This window comes from Crocodylus siamensis, chromosome 3 (assembly GCF_052110815.1).
Source record: "Crocodylus siamensis isolate JL-2025a chromosome 3, ASM5211081v1, whole genome shotgun sequence".
NCBI lineage: Eukaryota > Metazoa > Chordata > Crocodylia > Crocodylidae > Crocodylus > Crocodylus siamensis.
The window spans coordinates 70,825,654-70,852,468 of record NC_143397.1 but is presented as its reverse complement, the minus strand read 5'-3'; the positions used below and the strand labels follow the sequence as shown (position 1 = coordinate 70,852,468).

General features: G+C 43.8%; 1 protein-coding gene across 2 annotated transcripts; it reads right to left on the bottom strand.

The window, feature by feature from the left end:
• Window positions 1–75: 75 nt before the first annotated feature.
• PHAX (phosphorylated adaptor for RNA export) lies at window positions 76–21,554 on the bottom strand. Of its 2 annotated transcripts, XM_090038475.1 has the most exons (5): window positions 21,256–21,549; window positions 16,458–17,074; window positions 12,872–12,992; window positions 3,644–3,727; window positions 76–2,238 (listed from the first exon to the last, which is right to left on the bottom strand). In XM_090038475.1, the coding sequence occupies exons 1-5, from the start codon at window positions 21,364–21,366 to the stop codon at window positions 1,945–1,947; spliced, it is 1,227 nt and encodes a 408-aa protein (XP_089894601.1). In that variant the 5' UTR covers window positions 21,367–21,549; the 3' UTR covers window positions 76–1,944. The 2 variants fall into 2 exon arrangements, with proteins under 2 accessions (XP_089894601.1, XP_089894602.1); XM_090038476.1 differs by lacking the exons at window positions 76–2,238; window positions 3,644–3,727 and adding an exon at window positions 3,756–5,002 and having other exon boundaries at window positions 21,256–21,554.
• Window positions 21,555–26,815: the final 5,261 nt, after the last annotated feature.

Sequence of the window (26,815 nt, the reverse complement as noted above, 5' to 3'; positions counted from 1 at the left end):
AGAGGAAACCCCGGGGGGGTGGAGGGGTATCAAGTCAAGAAGAGACAGACCTTCAAGGGAAAAAATTAGACCCCATTTTCATACTTTTTCAAAACTGTTTTATTTAACCAGGTTAGAAACAAGACACCTTACTTGGTCTAGCCCTTTAGAAGTCTGCGCCACTCCACTCCTGGAAAACACATTTCAAGAAATCCACTTAGAAAATCCCAAATTTTCTCTTTTTGCACAAGCTAACCAAAACCTGAGCAAATGTTGCAGCGAAGGGAGGGGTCTCACAATGCAAGAGGTCAGTTGTTAAGAGATCATGCTAACAAATTTGTAAGTACCTTTAAACTACTCCCTCAGTCATTTTGCTGCTTCCAGAGTAGTGCAGGCAAAGCTTTGTGTAATTTTAGGCATTTATTAACCCCACCTTTTGGAAATATTGATGTTACAGATCTCAACAGAAAACAAAAAGCCCAGGAACGTTAAGTGTATGCATGTTCTTTTAAAGATGGATAAAAGCCAACATGTTTTTTTTAAATGCAGATGATTGTCTCCCAAATCACTGCATTGAATTATCCAATTTAAGGAAACTCCTATTTTCATAAGCTTCACCAATCTTTCAAATCTATTCAAATAAAGAACTGCATCTGGCTTACATTGGGTTTTTTATTTCCTACTGTAGTGAAATCCATGAGAATTTTGAAGGATCAGGTTGTCTATTTCCACAGTTGGAACGTGGAGTTCATTAAAATGCTGTGACTATCAAACTGAAAATGAAGTGCTCTATTTGTAGAACACACAACTATAAGTAGCATTAACATATTTCAGATGTCATGCATCGCAACAGAAATTAGTCTGCTACACTGAGCACCCCCCTCCACACACACGCACATGGCTTAGCACTTCTACACCTATTACATCTTCAAATTACTATACAGATGTTAACAAAGTCAGGCATCAACACCTTCTTGGGAGAGGTAAGAATGAGTTATTTTGCAGATGGGGGGGGGGAGGACCAAAGTGGAGAGAAGTAAGAGAAGATGGTGGGCTCTGAACCTTGGGGGGTTGCCTTACAGGCCTGTGGTCAAAGCTACCTGCCATTCGAACAAATACTGGGGTGTAGTCATTTTGTAGGATTTCCATAACACAAGATTTGTTTCTGCACATGTGCAGTCTGGAACAGACAGAAATAGTACAGACACATCTTCAAAAAGAGACTCGGATCAGCGGCAGCAGCATCTAGCTCATTCAGCAGGAATTCAGTTGCAGTCAACAGACTTTGAGGCCAAAGGTACAACCTATGCCAGTTACAACGATTACACCAAACAAGCAGTTAGCTTAGCCCACTCTTGTTACAACAACAACAAAAACACTCTGTCCTGTCCCATTTAAGGATCTAGAAATCATGGACTGCCTCCACTGCTCACTCTGAGGAAGTGGTTATTCAAGGGACTGATGATCGGTTTAATTTTGGGAAACTGAACAGAGGTCTTAATCCTATCAGTAGTACTATTTTTGTCAATACTTTGCCATATTGACCGTATCACACCTTTAATACCATGTCTTACTGGAGATCAGATGTTCCATTACAACTATGAGTGGTGCCTGACTTTATATTTAATCTGTCAAAGTGAATGTTTGTTGGTTAAGCAGTAGCCCTGAGTTGATTCCAAAACTTGCTAAATGACTCAATTTAGGCAACACATACTGTGAAAAAGAAAACAGTCAACTAAAACACCTAAAACATTTTCTGGGGATTCAACAGAGCAACAAAATAGGACACGTAACAGCGCTTCCACACCGTTAAATTTACATAATAATTATGTATTTTGTCCAGCATACAAGTGTTTCCCCATCATCTTTATTGTGAAACTTATGAAAACAAGTTAGAAGTATAATAGAAAAGGCTGATTTAATATACTCATAGAGATATAGTTCAAGTGTTCAGTACATTATTGATTAAAAGATCTCCAAATCATGGGCGTTATCCATTTCAATGGTATCCTCTGGATCCATCTTTATTTCACTGTGTCCTTCCATCTTTATTTCACTGTGTCCTTCCTGTAAGTCATCAAGAGAAGCCAGGGCCTCGGTTGTATCACTAGCAAAAGTTTCTCGAGATGCGTCATCATATTCTTGAAGGTTGAGCCCTTTAATAGCTTGTTTCATCTTCTTCCCCAGAACTTGCATTCTCCTCTTCTTAGCAGCTTTTTTGTTTTCATACTCCTTTTGGTTTTCTACATAGAAAATTTCCTGGAAGAAGAAAAATTTGCTTAACATATAATAACTACTAAATGTTTAAGAGCTAAGGAGAACCTAATCAGAGCACGGAGTGTTCTATTAACCTAGTCATATATTCTAAAATTATATTAACCTTTAAAATTAAAAAAACCCCTATTACCTAAGAAAAAGAATATGCAGAGGCTACATTTTTAGACAGATGCCCTACACACACATTTTGCTGCTGCATAATTTCACGTCTTTTTCAGCTTCCTTAGTGGAAAGGGTAACAATATAGAGGACCAGAGCAATATTTATTTAAAAGAAAACCCCTAATTTTTCTGGACTGAACCAAATTCATACTAAAGTAGATGGTCCTGTAGTTTGTAACAACAGAGCAATTCATGTTATTTCATCTCAAAAGGAGTGATAATTCAGCAGCCTCAGTACAACAAATTTAAATTCACTGTTCATACAATTCAGAGTGAAAGCACAGGCTGGGACTTGATGGAGAGCCTGAAGTGGCAGACAAACTGCAATAAGGAATAGGAGGGGGTAGACTCTATTCCTGCCTTTGCCATAGAGTTCCTACATGATACCAAGTAAGCTGCTTAAACCAATTTTTCCACAAGCTGCCACTATTTGCATCTTCCTTGCTTTTTGGATACCCAATATGAAGCCTTGGGATAGGATCTGTAAACTGATATATAACACTAAAACTGAAAAATCACTAGGTGGCCACCAAAATTGGAGGGTACTTTTGATTTTAATCCATGTTTCAGTTTCTTCATCTAAAAATGTTGTGAAAAGAAATGTTCACTAATGCATGTGAAGCACTGAGTTATATAGTACCAAGTATGACAGAACAGCTGATAAAAAAAAAATACTAGCTCAGAGCAGGATTTAACTAGTGTGTAATCAATAAGGCACTGGCCTACACACTGTGCAATGAAGATAAGGCAAAATAGCGAACAGTTCTTACTTAAACAAGTATTCTGTGCATCCCATGCACAGAATAAGGCAGAGGTTTTGGTGGAACAAGTAATTTGCATTTTTTGTAGCTAAAAGCCATATCACAGTTTAAGTGGACAAATGGGCTAGAATAGACGGTTGGCATTCCCTAATTCTAAAACCACTGGGTCCACAGCCTTAGTAATGTACTTTTAACGTAGAGTGTATGTGTGTGTGCACGTGTAACTATTAAGCCATTGCCTTTTTGTATTTAGACACTTTCCTTGCCTGCTCAGGAATACTAATGGGAATTTGCCCCTTTACTCTACCGTTATTTTCTTAACCAACACAGGTTTTTGTACAATTTAGCCTCCTCTTGAAACCATGCATAAGAAGCACTATGAAAATTAAATAAAACAATTTAGTTTTTAAAAAATTTTAAAGTTTAAATTTACTGAAGACAGTGGCTGCAATTTGATGCTTTTACCTTGATTTGCTCTTCTTTGATGCTGGGTGTGTTTTTCAGCAGGTTTAAATAAACTCCCCCAGGTGTTCTTCTTCTGCTGCCATTCTGTATAAAGAGAAAAATAAATTATTCTCCATACTACCACATTAAAATGGATTAAATATTTGTCATTTAAGAAATCAAAAGTTCTGCCTTATTTATATTTAAGCAAGTCTTTATTTGCAGAAATTTTAATATTTGCACTGTGGTAGTAGTGACTCAGACTCACTATAGTGACCAGGATACTCTGGGCGCTTAGAGACTGCAAAGGCCGGGTCCCAGTATGTAAGGTATTTAATAAATATTCCTCATCCAAAGAGGTCTTGTTTGGGCTTGTTTTAGCTATAAGGACCAGTGACCTAATATAGCACTGCATGCTCAGGATGGTGAAGGTGGTGGTGGTGGTGGGGGGGTGGTTTGCCTTTAAACTCTCTCATAGTAGAAAGAACAACTTACTGCCAGGTTAGGCAAGTAATATTTACTGCGCATACTCCTACCCCACAGTAAATGGAAGCTAAACTGTAGTAACAGCCCTCAACGAATGGTGGCTATGTGATCATGGACTAGCTTCCACATACCACAATGTTAAAGCATACATATGAGCAACTGATGCATGGTAAAACCACGTTCCTTTTTAACCTGCAGTAAGTTGTTCTTACGACAAATATCATTAGCTAGTCAGGTAACCATGTTCCAGGATTTATTTTCCCAAAGTTCAATTACAACCTAAATGCCACATCCTAGTGAGTGAACAGGTGGAGACAGCTTTTGCTTGATAATATAACAGGAATCTAAATACTGTTGCAACTATTTGTATTTCTGAAAACTGAAATGTCTAAAACTAAGGAATTACACATTCAGATTCTCTCAGTGGTTGTCTTTGGTGTGAATGTACTGAATTGACTCATGGCAATATTACCTAAAATTTCATTTATTAGACTCTGTGATGTCTGATAAATCTTTTATTTAAGAACTCTAGAGCTCAAATATTTTCAAAATGTAGTGCTTTATTTAAAGAGAGATGAAATTACATGCATTTAGATGCATTAAAACCTTACTGCATTTTTAAAGATAATCCTGAAATCTCGCTCCTTGCACATACAATCTATGCTTCAGTTGAGTTTAGTGCTTAATGAAAATGTTAATAGTAGGTAGCTGTGTCATATAAGAGCAGTGGTTCCCAACCTTTTTTTGCCGCAACCCGCTGCTGGGATCGGAGTGCAGCGGCAGCCCAGGGGCAGGGGAGCTCTGGGCACGTGGTGCGGCTCGTCCTTTGTGTGCAGAGCCACCGGCATTGCCCCTGTGACCCTCATATGGATCATGAACCAAGGTTGGGACCCGCTGTATTAGAGAGTACGTGGAGCTAAACTTTAGAAAAATGCAAATGTTCTGGACATTTATTCATACTGCTAACGATAACAAAATGCAACACTTCCCAGTATGCTCTTTCAATATCAAAGATCATAACTTTCTGCCAAATAAAAACACAGTATAAACTCAGGCTCTTCTTTTTATATTGGAATTCAAGTGCAATACACAACAGTTCCAAATGGAAACAACTGAAGACACCTATACATTTATCGCATCAGTCCACAGAACCCTAACAAAAAATAGGAATTTGTTAGTTATGGCTTTGACTTCCAGCTGAAGAACTTATATAGCATACACACACATAATTGGAGGTACGTGCTTTCATCTACTTTTGGCTAGCAGATGCTTTAGTTTTTTGCAGTACCATGCATTTCTTATTAAGTGAAGTCTACATAATTAGCTACAATGTTTATACATACATTTGTTAAGTAACACTGTCCACAGTGGTTGCCTGAAAAATCTGATTTAAAATACCTTGTATATTAATTCATGTTATTAAGGCCTACCTAATGTTTTATAGAAAGCATAACAGCCCCTAATAAGCACAGAATTTCTTAATATGTACCTATCTTTAAATGGCTCAGTAGTCTTACTGAATTTGATAAGACTCTTAACCTTGGTTCTTAACTTCATCCATGTGAGTTGTTACCCAAGTCAGTACTCAATAATTCCTTTCATTAGGCGTATGTAAGCAAGATATAGAAGGGCTCTTGTCTACAAACTTACATGTGCAGGTAAAAGTGCAATGACAGCTAATGTGCAATTCACAGAATCACAACTCCTGCCATGCCACGAGGAGGCGTGATTTTAGGATCATGAATTAGATTCCATCATGCCTTACTGCCAGAGCAGGGGGAGCTGGCAAGTAAACTTCCATGGCTGGAAGCCCCATCAGCTGACCTGGGCTTCCAGCCATAGGGGGAAGGGCGGGGAGGCAGCTGTCCCTGTGGAAGGCAGGTCACAGGTGACAATGCCCCAGTTGCGGGGGTGCTTCATGCACCCCTGTGGCTGTGAGATCATGTCAGCCATGAGGTTGCATGTAGCACCCCCCTGGCTGGGAGCCCTGCCAGCTGAGCTGGGGCATGTTCTCCCATGGCTGGGAGCTAGCAAGAGCTGGGAGCTCCCAGGCTTAGAGTTGTACATGGCAGCCCCCTTTCCCGTGATTGGGAGCTCCAGTTACCCGATGGGGTTCTCAGCCACAGGGGCCCCTGGCCAAACATTGAATTTATGACATGATATGAAGCAGCTAAACATTATTACACATTTTATGGAATAACTTTGTAACTTGTTCCTCTTTTTATCAAACCATTAACTGAATGAACATGTAACAAGGTGACCATTTAAGGCATGATTACCTGGTTAATCATGCCTTAAGTGTAAGATGTAGATGGAGTCCAAAATGCAGCAAAGTTAAATGTATACAACTGTACCTTTATCATAACTGATGAAAACGAGGGAAGAATTATGAATACTGTGGAGTACGCCTAAGCCATCCAGCTCTTTTGACTTCTGGTGGTATATTGCTTATGTATAGAGATCTACCAAATTCACAGTTTGTGTGAAAATGCTGAATTCAGCCAGTCTCCACAAAAAAGCCTGTGCCCCATGAAAAAGGGCAGGGACCACAGAAAGGCACAAAACTGGCAAGTTGGGGTGGGTGGGGAGCGCAAAAGAGCTGCAAAAACAGAAGAGGGCAGGAAGCCCTGGCACCCTGAAGCATGGGGGGAGAGGATGCAAATCAGAGGCTGAGCCCCTGCTGTAGGCTCAATCCAGGAGCCAGCCAGGGAAGCTGAGAGGGTTTTTGGTGCTAGCTCTTAAAAGTGCCCACAGGCATGTTCCTGCAGCATGCATGCTTTGCTTCTGTCTGAGGAAGAGCAGAGATGAACCTGAAGTCTTGTCAAGAATGCCAAACATGTTTCAGCAGTGGACCAGGCAAGATAGTATCCTGCAGGGACCTACCACGCAGACGAGGCCAGACTTCTGTACCACCTGTAATCAAACTCTGGATGGGTCCATGAAAGCCAGCATTGATTGTCACTTGGAGTTCGGAGGTACACATGAAGAGGAAGGCTGCTTCAGAGGCTGAAGGTTAGAGCAAGAAGCAAGTGACTATGTCTGGTGGCTAGAAACCTTTAAATACCATTTTGCTTTTGGGAATTGGCTTGTAAGTAAAATAGATATGTATTAGAACAATTGCTCAAGGGAATGGCAAGGGTTAACCGATTGAAAAAAAGCCTGTTTGTGACAGTTTCCTTCAAGGCCCACTGTGTCTGAAGCCACAGACAAAGGCTGGGAAATTGAAGACGTGTACCCCACTGTTCCATAACATGAACAGTGTACCCAAACAGAGATAAGGGACTCTGTAGCATTGGAGCCAGGTCACAGTGCCCAACTACAGAGCCCTTGGTATTTCCATCTCATCTCCAAATTAGGAGACTGGTAAAAGCCTAAATTAAGATGTGTGTGCATATGATGAGTTTGTCAAACAAAGGAATATACTGACAGACCAGAATATGAATAGTATGATGACTACAGGGAGACCAATCAGTGATGCCTGGGAATGAAGAGTCATTAGAGGAGGAGAAAGAATACAAAAGGAGGGATTTCATAGCAACAAAGGATCCCCAAGAGGGGAACTGAGGCCACCATGGACAGAGGGCACACCACCAGCCCATCTCAACCACTCCGCTAGTGGTGGTGGGGCTTGGCTTTTGACCTCCAGGCTGCTAGCATCTGACATTCAAGAGAGAACCTCAGAGTGAAGCTTATGTATTGGCCAGACATACCTTCCCTGTAGCCCTAAGACTGGAAGATACTGAGTCTACTTGCCTTACCTGAATTATTCTTATCTGCCATCACTGTGTATCAATAAAATTCACTTATTATCAAATGGAGAGGTTGAGGTTGGTTTGAGGATTTGGATCCACCCAGAACAAGGTATCTGGGTCATAAATCCAGTGCCAACAGTGACTTCCCTGTTTAAAAGGACCATAGAAAGCAGCTTGGCAAGGCAAGAGGTGGCATTTTCCTTTGTGGAGGCCTTTGCAATAGCAAACATCCCACTGGAGAAACTAGATCACATGAAGTTAAGGGACAAACAAAACGTGCCAAATGCTGGCAGTTTTCCATGTGCCAACAAACTTTGCCAGGACTATCTCCCTGCAGGGACTGCTTCACATGTACAATCCATGAAGGCTACCTTCAGAGAGTATCATTCCTTTTCCATTATGGCTGATGAAGCCACAGACCCTGAAGACAACTACATGCTGCACATTTTATTTATACCAGGGAGTTGAACTGACCAGGACCTGCCTATGTTTCAAACTGAACTGATCCACCTCACATCTGTCAATTTTTCTACCATTCCCAAGCAATTGTGAAGGTAGCTTCAACTATGGTGTAGACTTTAACAAGATCTCAGCATTCCTGTCCGACAGCACCATGTACATGTACAAGGCTTTCCCCAATATGCTCCAAGGAATGCTGCCCAACATTCCTTATGTCCCCTGCCATGTGCACATTCTGTCCCTAGTAAGTAATATTTGGTATATGCAGTTCCCCAAGGTGGATAGTCTGGTGTCCTCTTTGAAGAAAGCCTTCAAGCCCTGTCTGGATCATAAGGTCCAGTACGGGGAGCCTGTCAACTGTCAAAGTGGGGATTCGCATGGCACTGTGCTGTTGCCATCAGAGCCTGTGCTCACACGGTGGAATTCCTGGTTCAACACGGTCTGTTACTACCAGCAGTTTGCAAGCGAGGAGCTGGAAATCACACCCGGCACACGGTATGTGCAAGTTTCATGATCACCTAGGGCAAGGTGACATTCAAAATCAAATGATGTTTGTGGCAGACAATGACACCTTCATGGAGCTCCTGACCTTGTTTGAAGGCCAGCAGGTTGTGAACCACCATGCATACAAGGTGATGGATTTGATAAGCTGGGTTGAAGAGAGTGCATTGCAGGAACTGTCACGCTGCCCTTGTGAAAACCAGCACACAAGAGACCTGTTCCAGGCAATAGCAGTGAAGGTGAAACATTACTACAGGTATGACACGTCACTGACACTGCGGTTCAAACAGCTCGCTGCCCCCTTCTTTAGTGCTGTTTGCATTTTGGACCCTAACCAGGTGTCCTTGCTGAGTTTTGACCCAGTTCAGCTTCTGAAAGCAATTCCTGGATGGGGAAAGAATATGACAATGAACATGCTGCTTATGTGAACTTCAAGGAGTACCAGATTCCTGTGTCCTGGGACTTTGTGATCAGTTTCCACACCTTTACATCCTGGCAAGATGTAGCAACACCATTCCAAACAATGTGGTGGATGCTGAGCATGTCATCTCACTGTATGGACAAGTGTTCACCCACTGAGACAGAGAATGTCTCCAAGCCATTGTAGCTTGGTGCAGCATGCTTGCAGTTAATACATAGCATGAACAGCCTGGCTTAAGGTTAGCATTCAGTTTCAGTAAACTCCTTATTACAGGAGTAAACTCCCCCTTTAATAAAGGTGTATATAGTTAATATTAATTACAATTCATGCTGTGCATGGTATAGCTTTATTTTCATAAGATATTTCAGTTTAGAGTTTAATTAAGTGCTTAGATCAAGGGTGGGCAAAATCTGGACTGTGAACCCTATTTCTGAATGGCACTTGCTGCTGCTGCCAGACTGAGCCCTACTGCCCAGGCACTCTGACCCATCCTTCCTACACCCACTGCCAGGAATAGGACCTATGTGGGCAGGGCATACGGTTGGGATGTGGCGACACCCCGGGATCTTTCACAGTTGGTAGGGTTGGAAGGGACCTGAAAGGATCATCAAGTCTGACCCCCTGCCATGGCAGAAAAGAGTACTGGGGCCAAATGACCTCAACAACATGTTCATCCAGCCTCCTTTTAAAGACCCCCAGGGTAGGCCCACCACCACTTCTCTTGGAAGTTGGTTCCAGATCCTAGCCGCCCCGACAGTGAAGTAGCACGTCCTGTTGTCTAGCCTGAATCTACCCTCTGCCAGCTTGTGACCATTATTTCTCGTCAGTCCTGGGAGTGCTTGGGGGAACAGGGACTCCCCCAATGCCTGATGGTCCCCCCCCAACTAGTTTGTAAATGGCCACTAGATCCCCCTTCAGCCTCTTCTTGTGGAGGCTGAACAGGTTCAGGTTCCTTAGCCTCTCCTCATAGGGCCTGCCCTGCTGCCCCCTGACCATGTGGGTGGCCCTCCTCTGGACCCTTTCCATATGTTGTCCACATCCCTCCTTAAGTGCAGCACCCAGAACTGGACGCAGTACTCCAGTGTCATATAGAGGGGGAGGATCACCGGACCAGTGTCATATAGAGGGGGAGGATCACCTCCTTGGACCTGCTCATGATGCATCTGTGCATGCATGACAAGGTATGGCTGGCCTTCCTGACTACATCCCCACACTGCCACCCCATGTTCATTTTGGCATCAATAATGACTCCAAGATCCTTTTCTGCCTCTGTACTGACGAGAAGGGAGTTCCCCAGCCTGTACATATGCTGCTGGTTTTTCCTCCCCAGGTACATACCCTGCACCTGTCAGTGTCAAAACCCATCCTGTTCTCATCTGCCCACCCCTGTAACCTGTCCAGGTCCAATTGCAGCCTATTTCTCCCTTCTAGCGTGCCCACTTCTCCCCACATCTTAGTGTCATCTGCAAATCTGAACAGGGTGCTTTTTCCCCTTTGTCCAAGTCAGCGATGAAGATGTTGAATAGTGTAGGCCCGAGGACCGAGCCCTGTGGTGCCCCACTGCCCACATCCCTCCAGGTCAAAAATGACCTGTCCACCACCACTCTCTGGGTGCAGCCTTCCAGCCAATTAGTGACCCATCTGACTGTGTAGGTATCAACACCACAGTCTCCTAGTTTTTTAATGAGAATGGGATGAGAGACAGTATCAAAGGCACTTCCTAAAGTCCAGAAAGACTATGTCCACCGCAACACCTGTGTCCAAGGATTTTGTGACCTCGTCATAGAAGGCCACCAGGTTGGTCTGACAGGACCTGCCTCTAATGCACCCATGCTGGTTGCCCGTAAGCATACTCTCCTCTGCTGGCCCCTTGTGGACATGCACCAGGATAATTTTCTCAAAAAGCATATCCATGACAGCATGGGGCAGGGCCAGAACAGAGCCAAAATCCACTGCCGCCACACCCCTGTGATGGGTGAGGGTTCTATGGGCTGGACATGCAGGCAGAGGATCATACCTCTCCCCTGGCCCCACCCCATGCTGTCACCAAAACAAGATCCTGGCCCTAGTCCTGGCCCAGCTCCCTGTCTGGACATGCAGATCTTGGCTGATCTCCATGGAGACCTCAGGAGAGCAGGTGAATGACAGCACGCTGCCACAGAACCAGGGCTCTCCTCTGGCTCAGGCACTGCACTCCCAGGGTCTCCATGGAGACTGCCAGGAGCTGTGCAGGAAGGGCTGCTAGGAAATGGAGTCTGGCCAGAGGCCGGATCCAGCATTTTGCTCACATCCCTGACTTAGATGGTATTATTTAATAAAGTGTATATAGTTGGTATTACTTGCAATTCATCGTGTCCATAGCTTTATAAGATATTTCATTTTAGACCTTAATTAGGTGTTTAGGCTGCTTAATAACATGTCAATCCCCTGATTAAGCCTGCAAAAGCTATTAAATGACATATTATTAAGCAGTCTAGAATGTGGTTAGTGGCTTCTGTGGGCTTGATGAGGGGATTAAGTCTGCAGAAATCATTAATTGATGTGTTAGCAAGTCCCGGTTTGGGACCATTGGTCAATGTCTGGGGAGGAGTGGGACTTCTGGGGCCCCTCAGACAATGGTATGGGGGTGGCGGTCCCAGGGGGGGCTGCTAGGTTTGGACTGGGAAAACGGAGCTGGGCACCACGCTTGGACTGTAAAAATCAATGGGCAGTTGCCCCAAACTTGGTAGGTTCCTACCTGCATATATAGGCCAGCAGTACCAAACATCCACACTGTCTATTTATGGTGACCTGTATGCAAAAACTAAGCTGTCATTATAATAGGAAGTTTCTGTTCCCTGTGTTAAGGCAACATCCCCAAGAAGTAATCAACACAAAGATGTCTTTAAAAGTCAGCAGAGAGTCTAATACAGCAGCTGAGAAATGCAGACACTCCTGCCTCAATTCTTTTTGTTACATTGTTTGCTCTGAAGCTTTATAGCAGCATTAGCTATTTACCCATGTTTTCTCACACACAACACACCTTCCAAAAAAAGATCTTATTTTGGGAAAGCAGAATGAAGATTTTTCCAGTCATGGCTGAATTCAGACTGCAGGGGATCTTGATCTCATGACTGAATCCTGACCAGTGCTGCTTATGCAAAAGCTTGTGTTAAACTATTCACAGCCACTGGTGAATTGGCAGCAGCTTCTGGCTACTCAGCTAAAAGCTACTTCCAATTCTACAGCAACTGTGAAAGGGTTAACACTGTACCTCTGCCCCCAAAGTAAACCCCACCCCTCCCTTCCTGAGGCTGGTATGGGGAGAAGCATGGCAGCCACTTCAGTGTTTCCATGCTTCCATTTCAGTCTTAAAAAAAAAAAAAAAAAAAAAAAATCAACTTTCATGCTTAAGACAAGAACCCAGATTTTGGAAGGCTAATTTTTGGGGGCAGTGTAAATGTGGTATAAGAGTAAAAAAGGTAATTGTGGATTGTCCTCATAGTTAAATGTAAAAGAGAAAGAAATGAAGGTATTCCTAAAGTAACACAGGGACTTTGGAAAACTTCATCTAGTGCTAAAAATTCAACAACATTATTTATTACAACAAGACTGAAAAAACCTATTCCTACTTTTATTAATTTTTCTTACCACTACAAATAGTCCACCATTTTGTTCCACTTCTGCTGTTTCCATAAGTAGTTCAATAGCTTTCCTAGTCCCAATGATTTTCACTACTCGTACTATCAGATCTTTCTTTGGTTCTCGAAGCCTTAAAAAACAAACAAACAAACAAACAAATGCAGTCAACAGAAATTCTCACACGCGTAAATTTGGCATGTTCTTTCAGCTGCACTACTCAAATAAATCAAGACCGTGAAAATGTTTATTCATAATACTTAAGATTCATGTATGCATTGCTGCGTGGGACAGAAGCCTGTAAACCAAATGCACATGTCTATTTTTTCCTTTTAAAGATTTGCCCCACCAACCTACCGTTAGCTCAAACTCAAAATACTGTGTTTGACAGACACAACTGGAAATAGTATGCCATTTTAAATTGCTTTAAATAAAAACCTGATAAGCAGTTACACTTCCTACCCACCGGTATGTGGAATGGTCTTTTTAGCAAGGGCCTTTTCAGCACGTAGAGCATCAAATGGTAGTCATTATGCAAAGGAAACTGTCAAACTCATTGTATACAACTAAGGGCTGTCTCTCTCTCACACACCCCATGCAAACAAGACAATTATTTTTCAGTCATCTTAAGTTAGTTGACTGTAAGGAAGTGAAACACTTAGAAAAATGGTGAAAATAAGTGTCCGTTCAAATCCCTTCAGTGTCATTTTCTGCACGAGAGAGTAGAGTACTTCAAGGGGTTTTTTTGTTTTTTTTTAAAAACATTAAAAAGGAAGACTATCAGAATCAAGCATTCTACTGCAGTGCATGCAACTCAAAATGATGCTATATACAAACACAAAAAAACCCTGAGAGTCAAACTGACTTGCCCAGTGCTAGGCAACCTTTTCCAGCTGTGGGCTGGAATGACCCACCTTGCCTCAGAGACAAGTGGGTAAGTGGGTACTAGAACCCACCTGCCACTGGCACAGTTCTCTGCAGTGGCATGAGCCAACGTCTGCTGCTGAAGCCCCCCACCTGTGGGCCAAATTCAAAGGCTTTTTGGGCTGGGTCCTGGCTATGGGCCACAGGCTGGGACCCCTGGATTAGCCTGTTTTCACTATGCAAACAAATAAATGCAAGTGATAGCCTAAATAATGAAGAGTATATAAAATTTTAGGCAATATAACCATATAGTCTATATGTTTCTGTAAACAAGCTATTCTAGAGTAGGAATTATATTCTTAACTTTCATTTTGATAATCAAGGTAATAATGATAGAAAGATGCTCTTCTCTAGTAGTTTAGAACATGGGACCCATGTATATACCTAGGCTTGAGCACATCAATAGTCCCATTAAGCTCAATGAGAGTACTGTATACTTGAAGTTAAGATATAATTTTAATGATCAAAGTCCTGAAATTGTAAAGATTTACACATGGGCTTAATTTCAGACACAAATATGAGTTCAACAGGATTACTGATGAGCTTGAAGCCAGGCACATGCTTATGTCCCTGCAGAATTAGGGCCCAAATTAAATATCACTTGGAAAGGGATGGGAGGTACAGGATGAAAGGGGGTTAGAAATAAGAGTCTTGTGAAAATACAGTAAGAACAGGTAGCAGCATTAATCTGTATCCATCTTTGAATGCACGTTGTCTGAATCAATTTAGTTTCCTGTTGGCACTAAGCACTAGAAGTTCACGCACTGTATATGCTACTACACAAAAAAAAAAGATTATATTAAAAGAACATTATTAAAGTTGCCATCTAAGTCAGGAAATGACAGATTTAAGGCTGCCTATGCAATCTTATTTCAGCCCCAATGTGCACATGTATTGTGATAGTCTAATTATATGATAACATTGTATTTGCAGGAGGAAAAGATTTTTGTGGGAGTTATCTTTTACTGGATCAACTGCATGATCAAGATAAACTTAGAGCTCTTGAATGGAGTGCATTCTTCTTCACATCATTCAAAAGCTTGTTTTAAGTTCATCCCAACTATGCAGCTGGTCCAATAAAAGATATTCCCTACAAAAATTCTTGCCTCTTGCATATTACTTGGAGCATCAAAGCTGGACATCACTCCTAAACACTCATTATGTACCGCATTAACTTTGGCTCACATGGGGACAAAGTTTAATTTCTGAACAACTATCAGAAATTTTATGTTCTCTACATTATTTGATAATATTTGACCTTCCTATGCACAATGTTCAGATCCTCATGGGCTGTTCATCCTCATCAGATAGTAACAATACAATCTTCACCATGTTTTATATAAAACCCATCTGTCATGGGGGCATTATTCTCTGTTATACAGATAACGAAACCAAGGCACAGAGAGTTAAGATTAGAAATATCGACATTGTTGGCATCTAATTTGAAATATTCAGGATGGTCTCCACTGATTTCAGTTCCAGCTATGTGCCCAACACTTAGGCAAGTCAGACTAAGTCAGGCACCAGACAAATGAGAAACACAAGGAGTGATCACTTGTGACAGGCTTGAATTAACTAACTTGACAAGCATTATATATGAATTTTGTGACGGGGACAAAATCCAATTCTCCTGAATGGCCTTAATCATTTTCTGAACAATATTTTTTTCCCTTCCTACAGTTTCCTTATATACTATATATCTTCAAATGTATGCAACTCAGGCAACAAATAAAGCAGGGTCCTATAACTAACAACCTTTTTCATTGCAAAATATGATTCTCAACCAGGATGTCATAAGAGCCTTTGAAGGCTGTTCTGGGGTGCCGTGCAAGATTAGCACTGTTCAGTGTGCAAGTACCAAAATATGATTCACAAGATCAACCCATATATTCCAACAGGAATCTACAGTGTCAAAATCATTCCGACTTGTCATCCAAGTTCTCTGCAACACAAGATTTATTCTATTTTTTTTTCTTTTTTGACTGGAAAAAAATAGAGTGAAATAAGTTTCTGAAATGGTGCTGCTAAATTCAGAAATGTTATGGAAGAGTGCCTTTAAGTCTACATAAGTTAAGAATTACTGCTCTAGAGCCCTGAAACATTGCTAAAGCATAACCCATTTCACATACTAAAGAATCCAGGAGCCCTTTTAATTGCAGTTGTGTTGCTGTGGGTTATGCCATGTCTCTATACCAGGAAGAAGAGCCAGCAGTATATCTTTCCTGTTCTGGCACTTAACTCCTTGATAGCCTGCCACTGGTCTAGATCTTTTCAAACAAAAGATCACATTTTTAATAGGGTAAATATATCTGTTTTCCTAGCTTTGTTCTGAATAATTTTGGCTGCAAATTCCACCCTCCCAGAAAAAAAAAAGGCTGATGCTCAGACTGGAAATTTTCCTAAATGGAGAAGTTTAGCAGTTATAAGTAATTGAAAAAAAACCCAGAACGTGACACATCCTCAGTCTGCAGAGCTACAATCCCCACTGCAAGGATGCTACATTTGCCTCAAGATCCTGGGTGCATGTATAACTTGAGATTTGCTCCTATTATTTAACATGGCCACCTAAAACATTCTACACAAATACAGCCTTATTATTTACTTTGCTAGCTTACATATAAATAAAGGATTGAGGAAATACCATTAAAAAGAACAAAACGCAAAAAAGTCTCACCGATATGCAATTTCATCTGCCACTTTTTCCTCAGAATCGTCTTCAGTAATCTCATACCTCCCTTTATAATTCATCTCTTGTCTTTCACCCAATCTCTCCTTAACAGGCCGTTTCCGTTTGAGATGACCTTTTCCATTTTCTTCCTCCTTTGCCACTGATCTTTTGTCATCCTGCATGTATTCATCCAACTCTTTGTCTAAAGATTCCACCTCCTCCTGAGCTTGCTTCATAAGTTTTTTGGCCAACAAGTAATTATAAGTCTCAGACTGCCTGCTCTTGTCAATACTACCTTCCATTCCTAAAATCCCAAGTTCAGTGGCCACTGCATCCTGATTTTGTTCCTGAAGCACTGAGCCCCAAATGTTGTTGATCTTTCTACCTCCCACAGCAGTTGTTTGCTTTTGCTGGCTCTGATTAAACTGAAAAGGCTCTTGTTTCACAGGAGGAAGGTTAAAGCATTTCTGTCGTTTCCGTTTCCAGAAACTATCATCATCTGAATCCGAAAAACTGTCCTCGCTGGAGTCCAAACTTTTGGTTGTCCGATAAGGAATAGCTGGTGCACATCCTGAAATGTTGCCCTGGAAAGGTCTAGCTGCATTGTTATCATCCTGTGGCTTCTGAAATACAAAAGTTAATTTTATAAATTAATTCTCATTCATTAAAAAAAGGAAAAAAGTAGGGCTGATGTTACTAGGGTGTTGTTATGGAACTGCTGTATTTTTAATGTCTCATATGGAAGTAAATGGCAGCACTTGCCATTAGGGCAGGGGTGAGCAAAATGCAGCCCGGGGGCCAGATGTGGGCCGCCAGATCATTCTATCCGGCCCGCGGGGCCCCTAAAAAATTTAGAAAATTAATATTTGTCCACCCTGGCTGCCTATCATGTGGCCCTTGATGGCTTGCCAAAACTCAGTAAGTGGCCCTCCACCCAAAATAATTGCCTGCCCGTGCATAAGGGTCTATAGCTCTTACCACGAGTTATTAATTTATCCCTCGGTCCCTTCCAACCCTAATTTTCTATCATTCTATGATTCTATAATCTTAATAACTGTACTCTGCCCAGATAAAAAAAAGCAAGCTAAGGAGATTGGAAAAGCTAGTCCATCCAGTTCGACTCTGGGGAGAGAGCAGCAGGTGTTAAAAAAGAAATTCCCAAACAGGACAAAAAAAAAAAAGAGACAAAGCAAGGGGTTAAAAAGGACTCAAAGGAGTAACAAAAGGTTACAAAATAACAGGTGAATCAGAGAAATAGGGCTGGAAGGGACCTCCAGAGGTAATCTAATCCAACTCCCTGTTTGAGGCAGGATCATTCCTATCCAAGCCAAAATCTAAGAGAAGGGGTGGGCAACTTTTCTGACAGCCAGGGGAAGGCAGTGGCCTTTTCAACAAGTCAAAAGAAACTAGCTTGGAGCAAAGATAGGGAGGGGCACCCCAACTGAGAAGACAAGCCACAGCCAGCAGGGAAGGACTCTGGATGGAGCTAACTGGGAATTCCCCAACAAAATGAAGAGCTTTACAAAACTGGTGGTTCACTGAGCCTAAAATGTCTTGAATTAGATTAACTTTTATCAAATCCAAGGCCTAACACCAAGGAAACCCTGCATGGATTCTGGTCAGTTCTGCTCCCAGCTGGTGACTCTGGAAGATTCATGGGGTGCAGCTCCAGACCAGTCTGTTAACTGGTCTACTCCAAAACTGTAATTCCTGCAGCCCCTGCAGCAAATCAGTGAAATTGAAAGAACATCATTTTCACTGCTGGCATTAACAGGAAAATGAACAAGACTGACAACTCCAAGAAGCAGCTGTAGGGTCTGGGCAGTTTGCTGGAAATTCTGGACAGTTTGGCTTCAATCTCATCTGAACCAAAATCAAATTTCAAGATTTCCTATGAAGCAGAAGCCCCCTTTTGGGCCAGGTCCAAACTCTGAATGTCCCAAATCTCCAAAGTGGTGAGAGAACTGAGGTAAGGAAACTAATATGAGATTTACTATTATCTAGCATCGTGCATTTCTTACATTGTCTTAATAAGGAGCTATATGTGTCTAAAATTCAGGCAAAGTCCACATTTTTGTCTCACTAAACACATACCCCTGCAGAGGGAAACTGTTAGGGGTGCACTAATAAAGATCTTTTGAGTCGATACTGATGGCCGATTACTAAAGAGCCACATCAGCCGATACCTATCCCATTGCTGATATGCAGCCTGGCACCTTGCAGAGCAGCATCTGGCTGCTAAGTCTGTTAGGTGGGGAAGGAAAGGGGCAGAGGTGAGAGATGCAGACTGAGGCCCCTGCAATGAGGAAGTGGGGCTGGGGCTTGGGCAGGCACTGCCCAGATGGGGTAAAGTGTGGGATGGAGCTGCAAGTGGCTTGTCTGGAGGGGTGGGGGCAGAGAATTCTGTTACATGCACCCCCAGGGAAGCATGTGCCCCCCCAGATCTGTGCACAGGGCAAGGGCAGGCTGCTGTTCCGGGTTGGAGCTGTGGGCGACACCAAACTCTTCCCGGCAGCAGGGGGGCCAGGCCAGGGCTGTGCTTGGGCTGAGCAGCAGTGGTGGTGCTGGGGTGGGGGTAGAGGGCTATGGGGTGAGGTATGGCCACCTCAGAATTTGTCATAGCCCCCCTCCCAGTGCCACCGCTGCCTGCTCTGAGGGCAGCCCCAGCCCAGTCCCCTCAAGCTGGGAAAAGGCCAGTGCCCCTTACAACCCCAAGTGAGCAGAGTGAGCCCGCCCTTGCCCTGTGCACAGATCCAGGGGGCACATGCTCCCCCCACCCCCGATGCCTTCCTCAGGGATGTTTGCAGCAGCAGGAGCTATCCCCTGCTCCCTGCACCTGCCTCCTTCCCCCCCCCTCGATGAACCGCTTGCAGCTCTGCCCAGCCCGAGCCCCACTCCCTCCCTCACTGCAGGGGACTTGATCTACACCCCTCCCCATACCCCTTTCCTTCCCCAACAGTCTTACCAGTCAGATACTGCTCTCCAAGCTGCCAGGCTGGCTGCACACATGCATGCGGCATTTATTGACAACATTATCAGCCACATCAGCCCAAATATGCTGATTGCCAATAATGTCAATTTTCCTTTTATTGGTGCCGATACAATATGGGCCTATGTACTGGTGCACCTCCAGAAACTATAAACCAGAGGACACTCACCTAGCTAGTGTTCTGGGTGACACGTACCTAAATTATAGGGGTAATGGTGTCAGCAGTGGTCTAGAGGGCCTAACAATCTTGAATGTAGTTTTCTGTCTCAGAAAAGGACAGTAAATAAGGGTCTGCATCCTGAGTGAGCAGCCTATCAAACTTACTGAAGAACAGGGCCTGGAAGAAAATCAGAGCACATGGATCCAGTTAATTCTGACCAAACACAGCAGACCAGTGAATGTCCAGCTGGGGAAATCACTGTTGAAGCCCAGACAATTTACAGGAAAATCATTCTGAAACAAATACAGCTATACCCTGCTTTTAGACAGAAACTTTATCCAAAGATTTCACCAAAGATTTCAAAGCATTCTACAAAAACCAAGTCACCCCATGAGGGTACCCTGGAGACTGCCTAATTGCCCCTTCCCATGTAGCCAATGGGTAAACTGGAAAATTCAAAAGCAACTCATTTACAGTTGCACACAGAACCCGTAAAGGCTGATAGTGATAACATCACCCAGAGTCCTGGTTCCCAGTCTTGGACTAACCAAAAGACAATCTCAAAACAAGGATCCCAGGACTTCGTCTCCATTACTAGTTCTCTGCCAGCATACTTGAGCCACCAAAACAGAGTGGCTAAAGCACATACACACCTGCACGGCTTTGCACAGCTCCACTATGGCAGAAGTGCTGGCAGGGCATGCATTTGCAGGGCTGGACCAGCAAACACAAAGCCGGGATGCACCTATGTGCACCTTCTCTTGACTGCAGGGTGGCCGAAGCCTTCTGCTGCTCATGTTACTTGGCTGACACATGCAGGGCTGTCACCACACAAGAGCTGGGTGCAAGCATGGCCACCCGCTCTGTTTTGCCAGTTGGTCTACTGGGAAAGAGCAGGCTAGGCCTGACTCGCCATCATTTTCAAAAGGTGATGTTCAAGAAAAGGGACCAGGAAACAAAACAAGCTTTGAAAAAATTATCTTTTCTCCCTTTGATGAATCCATCTCCCTTGCTAGCCCAGCTGGCCTTGCACTGACCTGCCAGCATTACTGGGAGGAGGTGTTAGGGGGGGCAGAGTAGACACCTTAGTATCCCATATTTAACCTCTTTAAATCAGGAGGGCTTTTGGTAGCCCAAGTGGCTCCAGGCACGCTGCCAGGACACCTCCACCCATTGAGCACCCACCTCAGCACGATGTTGAGGGGGATACAGCTCAGAAAGGAAAAAAGCATCTTGATCACATGCATGAGGTGGCACTGGCTGTCCAGTTACCCTAGCCCAGCTTCTTCTGCCTCCCCCTTTCCCAGGGGGGTCTGAGACCAGGACAGGAACCTAAAGTGAATTTAGCTACTCCATCAAAGCCTCTTCAGGGCTTGAAGGCCCAGCAAAGGAGGTGGGGTAAGGCCAGGGGCTGGGGAAGGTGTTCCTGAACCCAAGCCTGCGGTTCCCAGGGCCCCTGACACGAGCAGACACCCCAGAGCCACGGGGCAGCCCCACGGGGGCGCCAAGGTCTCCCCAGCCCGCAGCCCCCCAGCAGCGGCGGTTAACGGGGGAGGATTCCAGAACGAGGCGCTGCCCCTCCCCCCCAAACCGCGCGCAGCCGGAGGGAGGGGTCGGGCGGGGAAGAGGATGCGGCGCCTGCAGCCTCTTCTCACCGGCGGCAACGGTCCGGGAGCGGCGGCGGCGGCCACAGGCATGTCGGAATCCGAGTCGGAGATCTCGCCGTCCTCCACATCCTGCTCCATGCCCCGCGCCTCTAGCGCCATCTTAGCCCGAACCGCTGCGCACTGCCGGCGGGACTCAGGCTAGGGAGGGGCAGGAACGCGAGCGCCGCGCGTTGCCGAGCGCGTTGCCGGGAACAGCCAATAGCGCCGCCCACCGCGGCGGGGGCGGGGCTGCCCCTGGCTACGGCAGGACTCGGCCCACCTTGCGCAGCCTACTTGCCCCGGCATGCCTTACGCCGGGTAGCCCAGCGGGGACTCTATGTCCCGGCATGCCTTGCGCAGCGCGAGGGGGACGCGGGGCATGCTGGGACTTGGAGTCACTGCCTTGGTCCTGCCCTCCACCGAGGGGTCGTGACAGGGGTTACAGCAATGCTCTGTCCCTATGACGCATCGCAGCCTTCCTGCCATCCTGCCATGTCCCTTGACGTTGTGTTTGTACGTCACGGCGTTGCTACAGTCTGTTTCAGTGCTTGGGCTCACCACATGATATGATACTATATCATTGCTTGTGACGGAAAAAGCACCCCCCTCTGCCTACGGATCCGGGGGGGGGCGCAGTCTCAGTGGCCCCACAGGCCTTTCTGTCATGCGCGTGTTTCCATCTAGCATCCACCTGCAGCTGTGCTACAGTCCGCCTGCTCATTGGCCCCTGCTCCGTGGACTGCAGTCCCTCGTTCTCTCCATAAACACGTTTTGGTAATAGTGCTTCACAGTCAGGTGGCACCTACCTGGCGAGGTTACATTTGCAATATGGTCCATCATTTAACCCACAGCACAGGTAACATAAGATGCCACACATTGGGCGTGTCTACACATTCATTAATATGCCTTAGATTTTGCGCATTTAGTTAAGCACCTCTTTAATGAAGTACTAAATGTGCAATACCTAAAGTTGCTGCGCAGTAGAGCTGGCAAACAGTTACTTAGTGATGCTTAGTGCTCATTAGCCTAATAGTTCTGCGCAGTAGGCTATTAGCACGGTTTTTGCTGTGTTATTAGGCCAATGTGCAGTAAGCATCTCCTGCAGACATGCCCACTGTCTGGCCTTAATTTCCAGAGCTAGCTGAGAGAAAAAAACCCTGTAAAATGGCTTCTGTAGTGAATGTCCAAATCCTGAAGTCCAAATTCATCAGGCCTGCAAGGAGCTGTACAGTGGAGCTTTTTGCAAAATCAAGGCTTTAGTCTCTAATCAGGGATACACTCCATTGATGGCAGTAGAAGTTTGCCTGAAAACTCTGGGATTTTTAATTGTAAATATTTTGTTCTCATTCTGGATGCATAAATGTGTATAAATCACAAAAACTGTAGCCAGCCAGAGACCTGTGACTTGGGTGCAGGGGGGGAGTGCCCTCCCATGTAAAGTAGATACATAACTGATTAGATCATTGGATTTAACAAAAAGCTATCAATGGCTCAATGTCTAGTTGGCAGGATATATCAGGCAGAGTTCCCCAGGGGTTTGTCCTGGGTTAAGTATTGGGTAATATCTTCATTAATGTTTTGGACAAGGGGATCAAGTACATACTTAGCAAATTTGCAGCCAGCACCAAGTTGAGTGGACTTGCTGACATTGTGGAGGGTAGGGCTAGGATCCACAATGACCTGGATAAACTGGAAAAATGGTCAATCAATCAAATGATACTAAACAAGGACAAGGGCAAATTCTTGCATCTGGAATGGAATAATTGCTTGCACAAATATAAGTTGGGCAATGATTAGCTAGGCTGCAGTACTGCAGAGAAGGCTCTGGGGTTTACAGTTGAGTAGAAACTGAACACAAGCCAACAAGTGCATTCTTGCTGCAAAAAAAGTCAACTTCGTACTGGATTGTATTAATAGGAGTCTCCTGCGAATTAAGGGAAGTGAGGGTTCCTTTCTGTTCAGCACTGGTGAGGCCTCATGTGCATGGGCAACTGGTGCCACCTATGTCAGGTGGCTGGTCAGTGACCAGGACGGGGGCTCCCCTGTGCCCGGTCATGCTGACCAGGAAGCACAAGTGGCACTCCCAGAAGTTCCAGTGGTGTTTCACCTGGTGCCCCCACTTCCCCGCAGTAAAGACACCAGCACTCCTGCCTGCCCCCGCTGCCCATCTCCTAAGCGGGGAGGGCTGTCTGTCATGGGGTACACCAGCACTCTCAGGGGGTGCACATGCACTAAGTTATTTAGTTTACAGAAGATAAGAAAGAGGGGGAATTTGATAACAGTCTTCAAATACCTAAAGGCAACTACAGAGAGGATGGAGATGGGCTTTTTTCTGAGGCTGGAGAGGACAGGGCTAGCAGCAATGGCCTAAAGATTCAGCAAGGGACCTTTAGGTTGGAAATTAGGAGGAACTTTCTGACCATGAGGATAGTCAAACATTTGAAAGTGCTGCCTACAAAAATTGTGGAATCTCCATTGTTGGAAATTTTTAAGAGCAGGTTGGACAGACATTTGGCTAGGATGGTTAGTCAGGGCTGATCCTCTTTTGAGCAGGAGGCTGGGTTAGATGACTTCATGAGGTCCCTTCCAGCCCTACTTTCCTATACGTCAGCCCCAGTGGCTGAGTGGTTAGGCCATTTGTCTAGGGACTAGGAGAGAGATTTTAGGTTATCACCCCAAAAGGGGTTGATGTAGGTCTCTAACAATGCTCTAACTACCATACCACAGATCAGGTGTTATACAGCTCCCTCTTCAACCTTCTTTTTGGAGCTGACCCACTGTCCTTTACATTTAATAGACATTGGATAAATGAACAGAACAAAGCAGAAGTTTCTGTTTCATTGAAGAGCATGAGTCCAGGCTCAAACCTACGCCCCCCTCAATCCAGAGCATTAGGCATCTCAGTGAGCTATATACCCTTCTAGCTTGTCCCCACATACCTCTTCTTGTCCCTACATGTTGGCTGCCCAGAAGGGCCAGCTTCAAAAGGAATGCTAGGGAGACACCTGGAAAATACGTAACCCATGGTATGTTAGCTACAACACTGAACTGGAAACTCAGAGAAAGAAACAGGTTAAAATCCCCCTGGTCAGGGTGACTTGGAACCCTGGCCTCTTGCTTCTAGGCAAGTACCCCAACTACTCAGCTATTGGGGCTGAAACATAAGAGGGCCATGCTTTCTCTGAGACTTATGCTCAGGTACACTTGTACATAGCTATGTACATACGTGGCCAATGTGTAGCCTACTGAGTATGCTCAGTTTATGCATGCATGCTTGTGCACCTACAGTGCAGAGATGGAGCTAAAAGTATCTTGGTATGTATCTGGAAAACTGACATTTAGTCACACAAAAGGAATTTGAATTCTGCCCAAAGTGACTTGCCAAAGGTCACACAGGTGATCCATAGTGGAGCAATCCAGTCTGTAATGCAAAGAATCCTTGCAGATGCTGTGGCTTTAAGGTCATTGTGAATCAGTCCTTTGAGCACTGGGCCTTGTTCTGAAAAGACAAGGTCTGTGCAATATTTTCAAAATATTGATAGCACAAACAGTAACAATTAATTAGTGAATTAATTAGCAAATGTCTCCTTTCAAAATTCTACAGGCTGGATGTGTTACCTACTCTTTAGGTAGCTGTTTCAGAACTTCAGTACTTAATACTGAAAGACAACCTGTCTTCCTAGTGACAAAGTTATATACAGAAGTGTACATCTCCAGTCTCTTTTTATTGTCCCTTTGACAGGTGTCAGAGTCAGAACTTGTGAACTAGATCTCTCTGAAGTTTCAGTCGGGTTACCTGAGTTCATAATCTGTGAGGCATCTTGTCATTTTCAAACACAGAGAGAAGCTTGGGATCCTTTTCTTTCTGGGTGTTCATTGTGTCAGTGAATGGTAGGTCATGACAGTTATGGCCACAAAGGTCTCTTAATTAAGTGTATCAAGTATCATTCTAAAGATATGGCCTTACCTGATTCACCCATGGGGCTGCTGAAGTTCCAACTTCATCACAGACTACATAGCTTGCAGCCAGCTGGAACTTGTTTGATCTTAGGTATTCAGCTAACCTTTTAGGAATCAGGCTTTCATCAAGAGATACAGCTAGTTGAAGACTGACTGACTGACTCACGGGATTCCCAGCTATAGAACTTTTTACCTCTGGGTCACAAGTTCAAATACAACCTAGGCCAGTAGTAACTGAAATTTGTTTTCTGATATGTTTTTGGTGGATTATGTAAAAGGAACTGACAGTTTCATTTTAGTGACAACTGGCACCCTTTTTGGTAGTCTTAGCAGAGTGGGCAGTTATTGAATAGCCACAGAGACTACCTGATCATCTATAAAAATAGTCCCTGCAGTTAAAAAGGTACGCTATCAGTAGGGTGAGGAAGCATGTATTGCTTTTCCCTTGGCTGCGCTTGTCCTATTGGTAGATAGAAAACTTTAACTTTTAGTGAAAAAGTTAGGTATCTTTCAGAAGACCTAATTTCATTTTGAAGTAATATTACATCAAGTTATTTCCCTGCTCCCAGCTATACATAGGCCGCTACCTTTTATACACAAGGTAAATATACTTCATATAAAGAAAATATAGACCAGCCCTGCACTCACTGAAATCAATGTTATATTTTGTTCTGGAATTGACTATGTAGCATGTTTGTTTGTCCTAAGGATTTTCATGAAATCACCAACAGATTACACTTTGAATTTGGAAGGCTTTTTATAGAACATGTAGTTTTATTAATGTGTAATTCTTTTGTGTTGCTTTCTTGGACCAATATGAACATTTTTTCTGGAATAACACTATCACTTAGTTCACACAGAGCACTTATTTTCAGTTGCCTTATAAAGGATATTGGTATTAAATGCATTGCACAGAAGGGAAAACTGAGGCACAGAGAGGGAAAGCGACAAAAGTCATTCAATAGATAAACCTGAAAGTAGAACCCAAGTTCCCTAAATTCCAGTCCAAGGGCACTCACATAGCTAGGAATGAATTTATCCTTTGATGAATTAAACACTGTGCACCCCACTGACTGCCAATCAAAAGGAACCATAATAACAAAATATCTCCCTTTACTTTGACAGTTGACTAAAATTCTGTTCTGTTGCAGTTTTATTTCTATCATCAACTCTTTAAATCTTCCTTTTTCTCTCAATGACTACTTTTTAAACATATCCTTACTTCTATCATCCCAAAAGATTCATAACTACAAAACTACTTAAACAACTTTTTTTTGGTATGGCATAATTAACTTTAAAGGACTATTATTAACAGATATTAAAGAAATGGAGATCACATGAACTAAGGCACAGACTTGCTTACTGCTGTTACATCCTGACCCTTTAAACAGATATACTTAACTTTAAGTGTGAGTATATTCATTCAGTTTAACATGCTTAATGTGTCAATTTTCTGTGCAAAAATGAAGCTTAATTCCTACCTATGGGGACTTTTTACCATCTTGTACTGTCTATATTTTTTCCAGAGCCTGACAAAGGGACTTTGATTCCAAAAGCTTGCAGAAAAGGACCGTTTTCTTGCGATTTCCCAGTTGGTTTAATAAAAGGT

Excerpts from the sequence above, each read along its gene's own strand:
- PHAX (XM_090038475.1), bottom strand. The coding sequence starts at position 21,366 with ATGGCGCTAGAGGCGCGGGGCATGGAGCAGGATGTGGAGGACGGCGAG. Across the intron at positions 3,728-12,871 it reads ATGGTGGACTATTTGTAGTG|AATGGCAGCAGAAGAAGAAC; the intron begins GTAAGAAAAATT and ends CTCTTTATACAG. Across the intron at positions 2,239-3,643 it reads TCAAAGAAGAGCAAATCAAG|GAAATTTTCTATGTAGAAAA; the intron begins GTAAAAGCATCA and ends TTCTTCTTCCAG.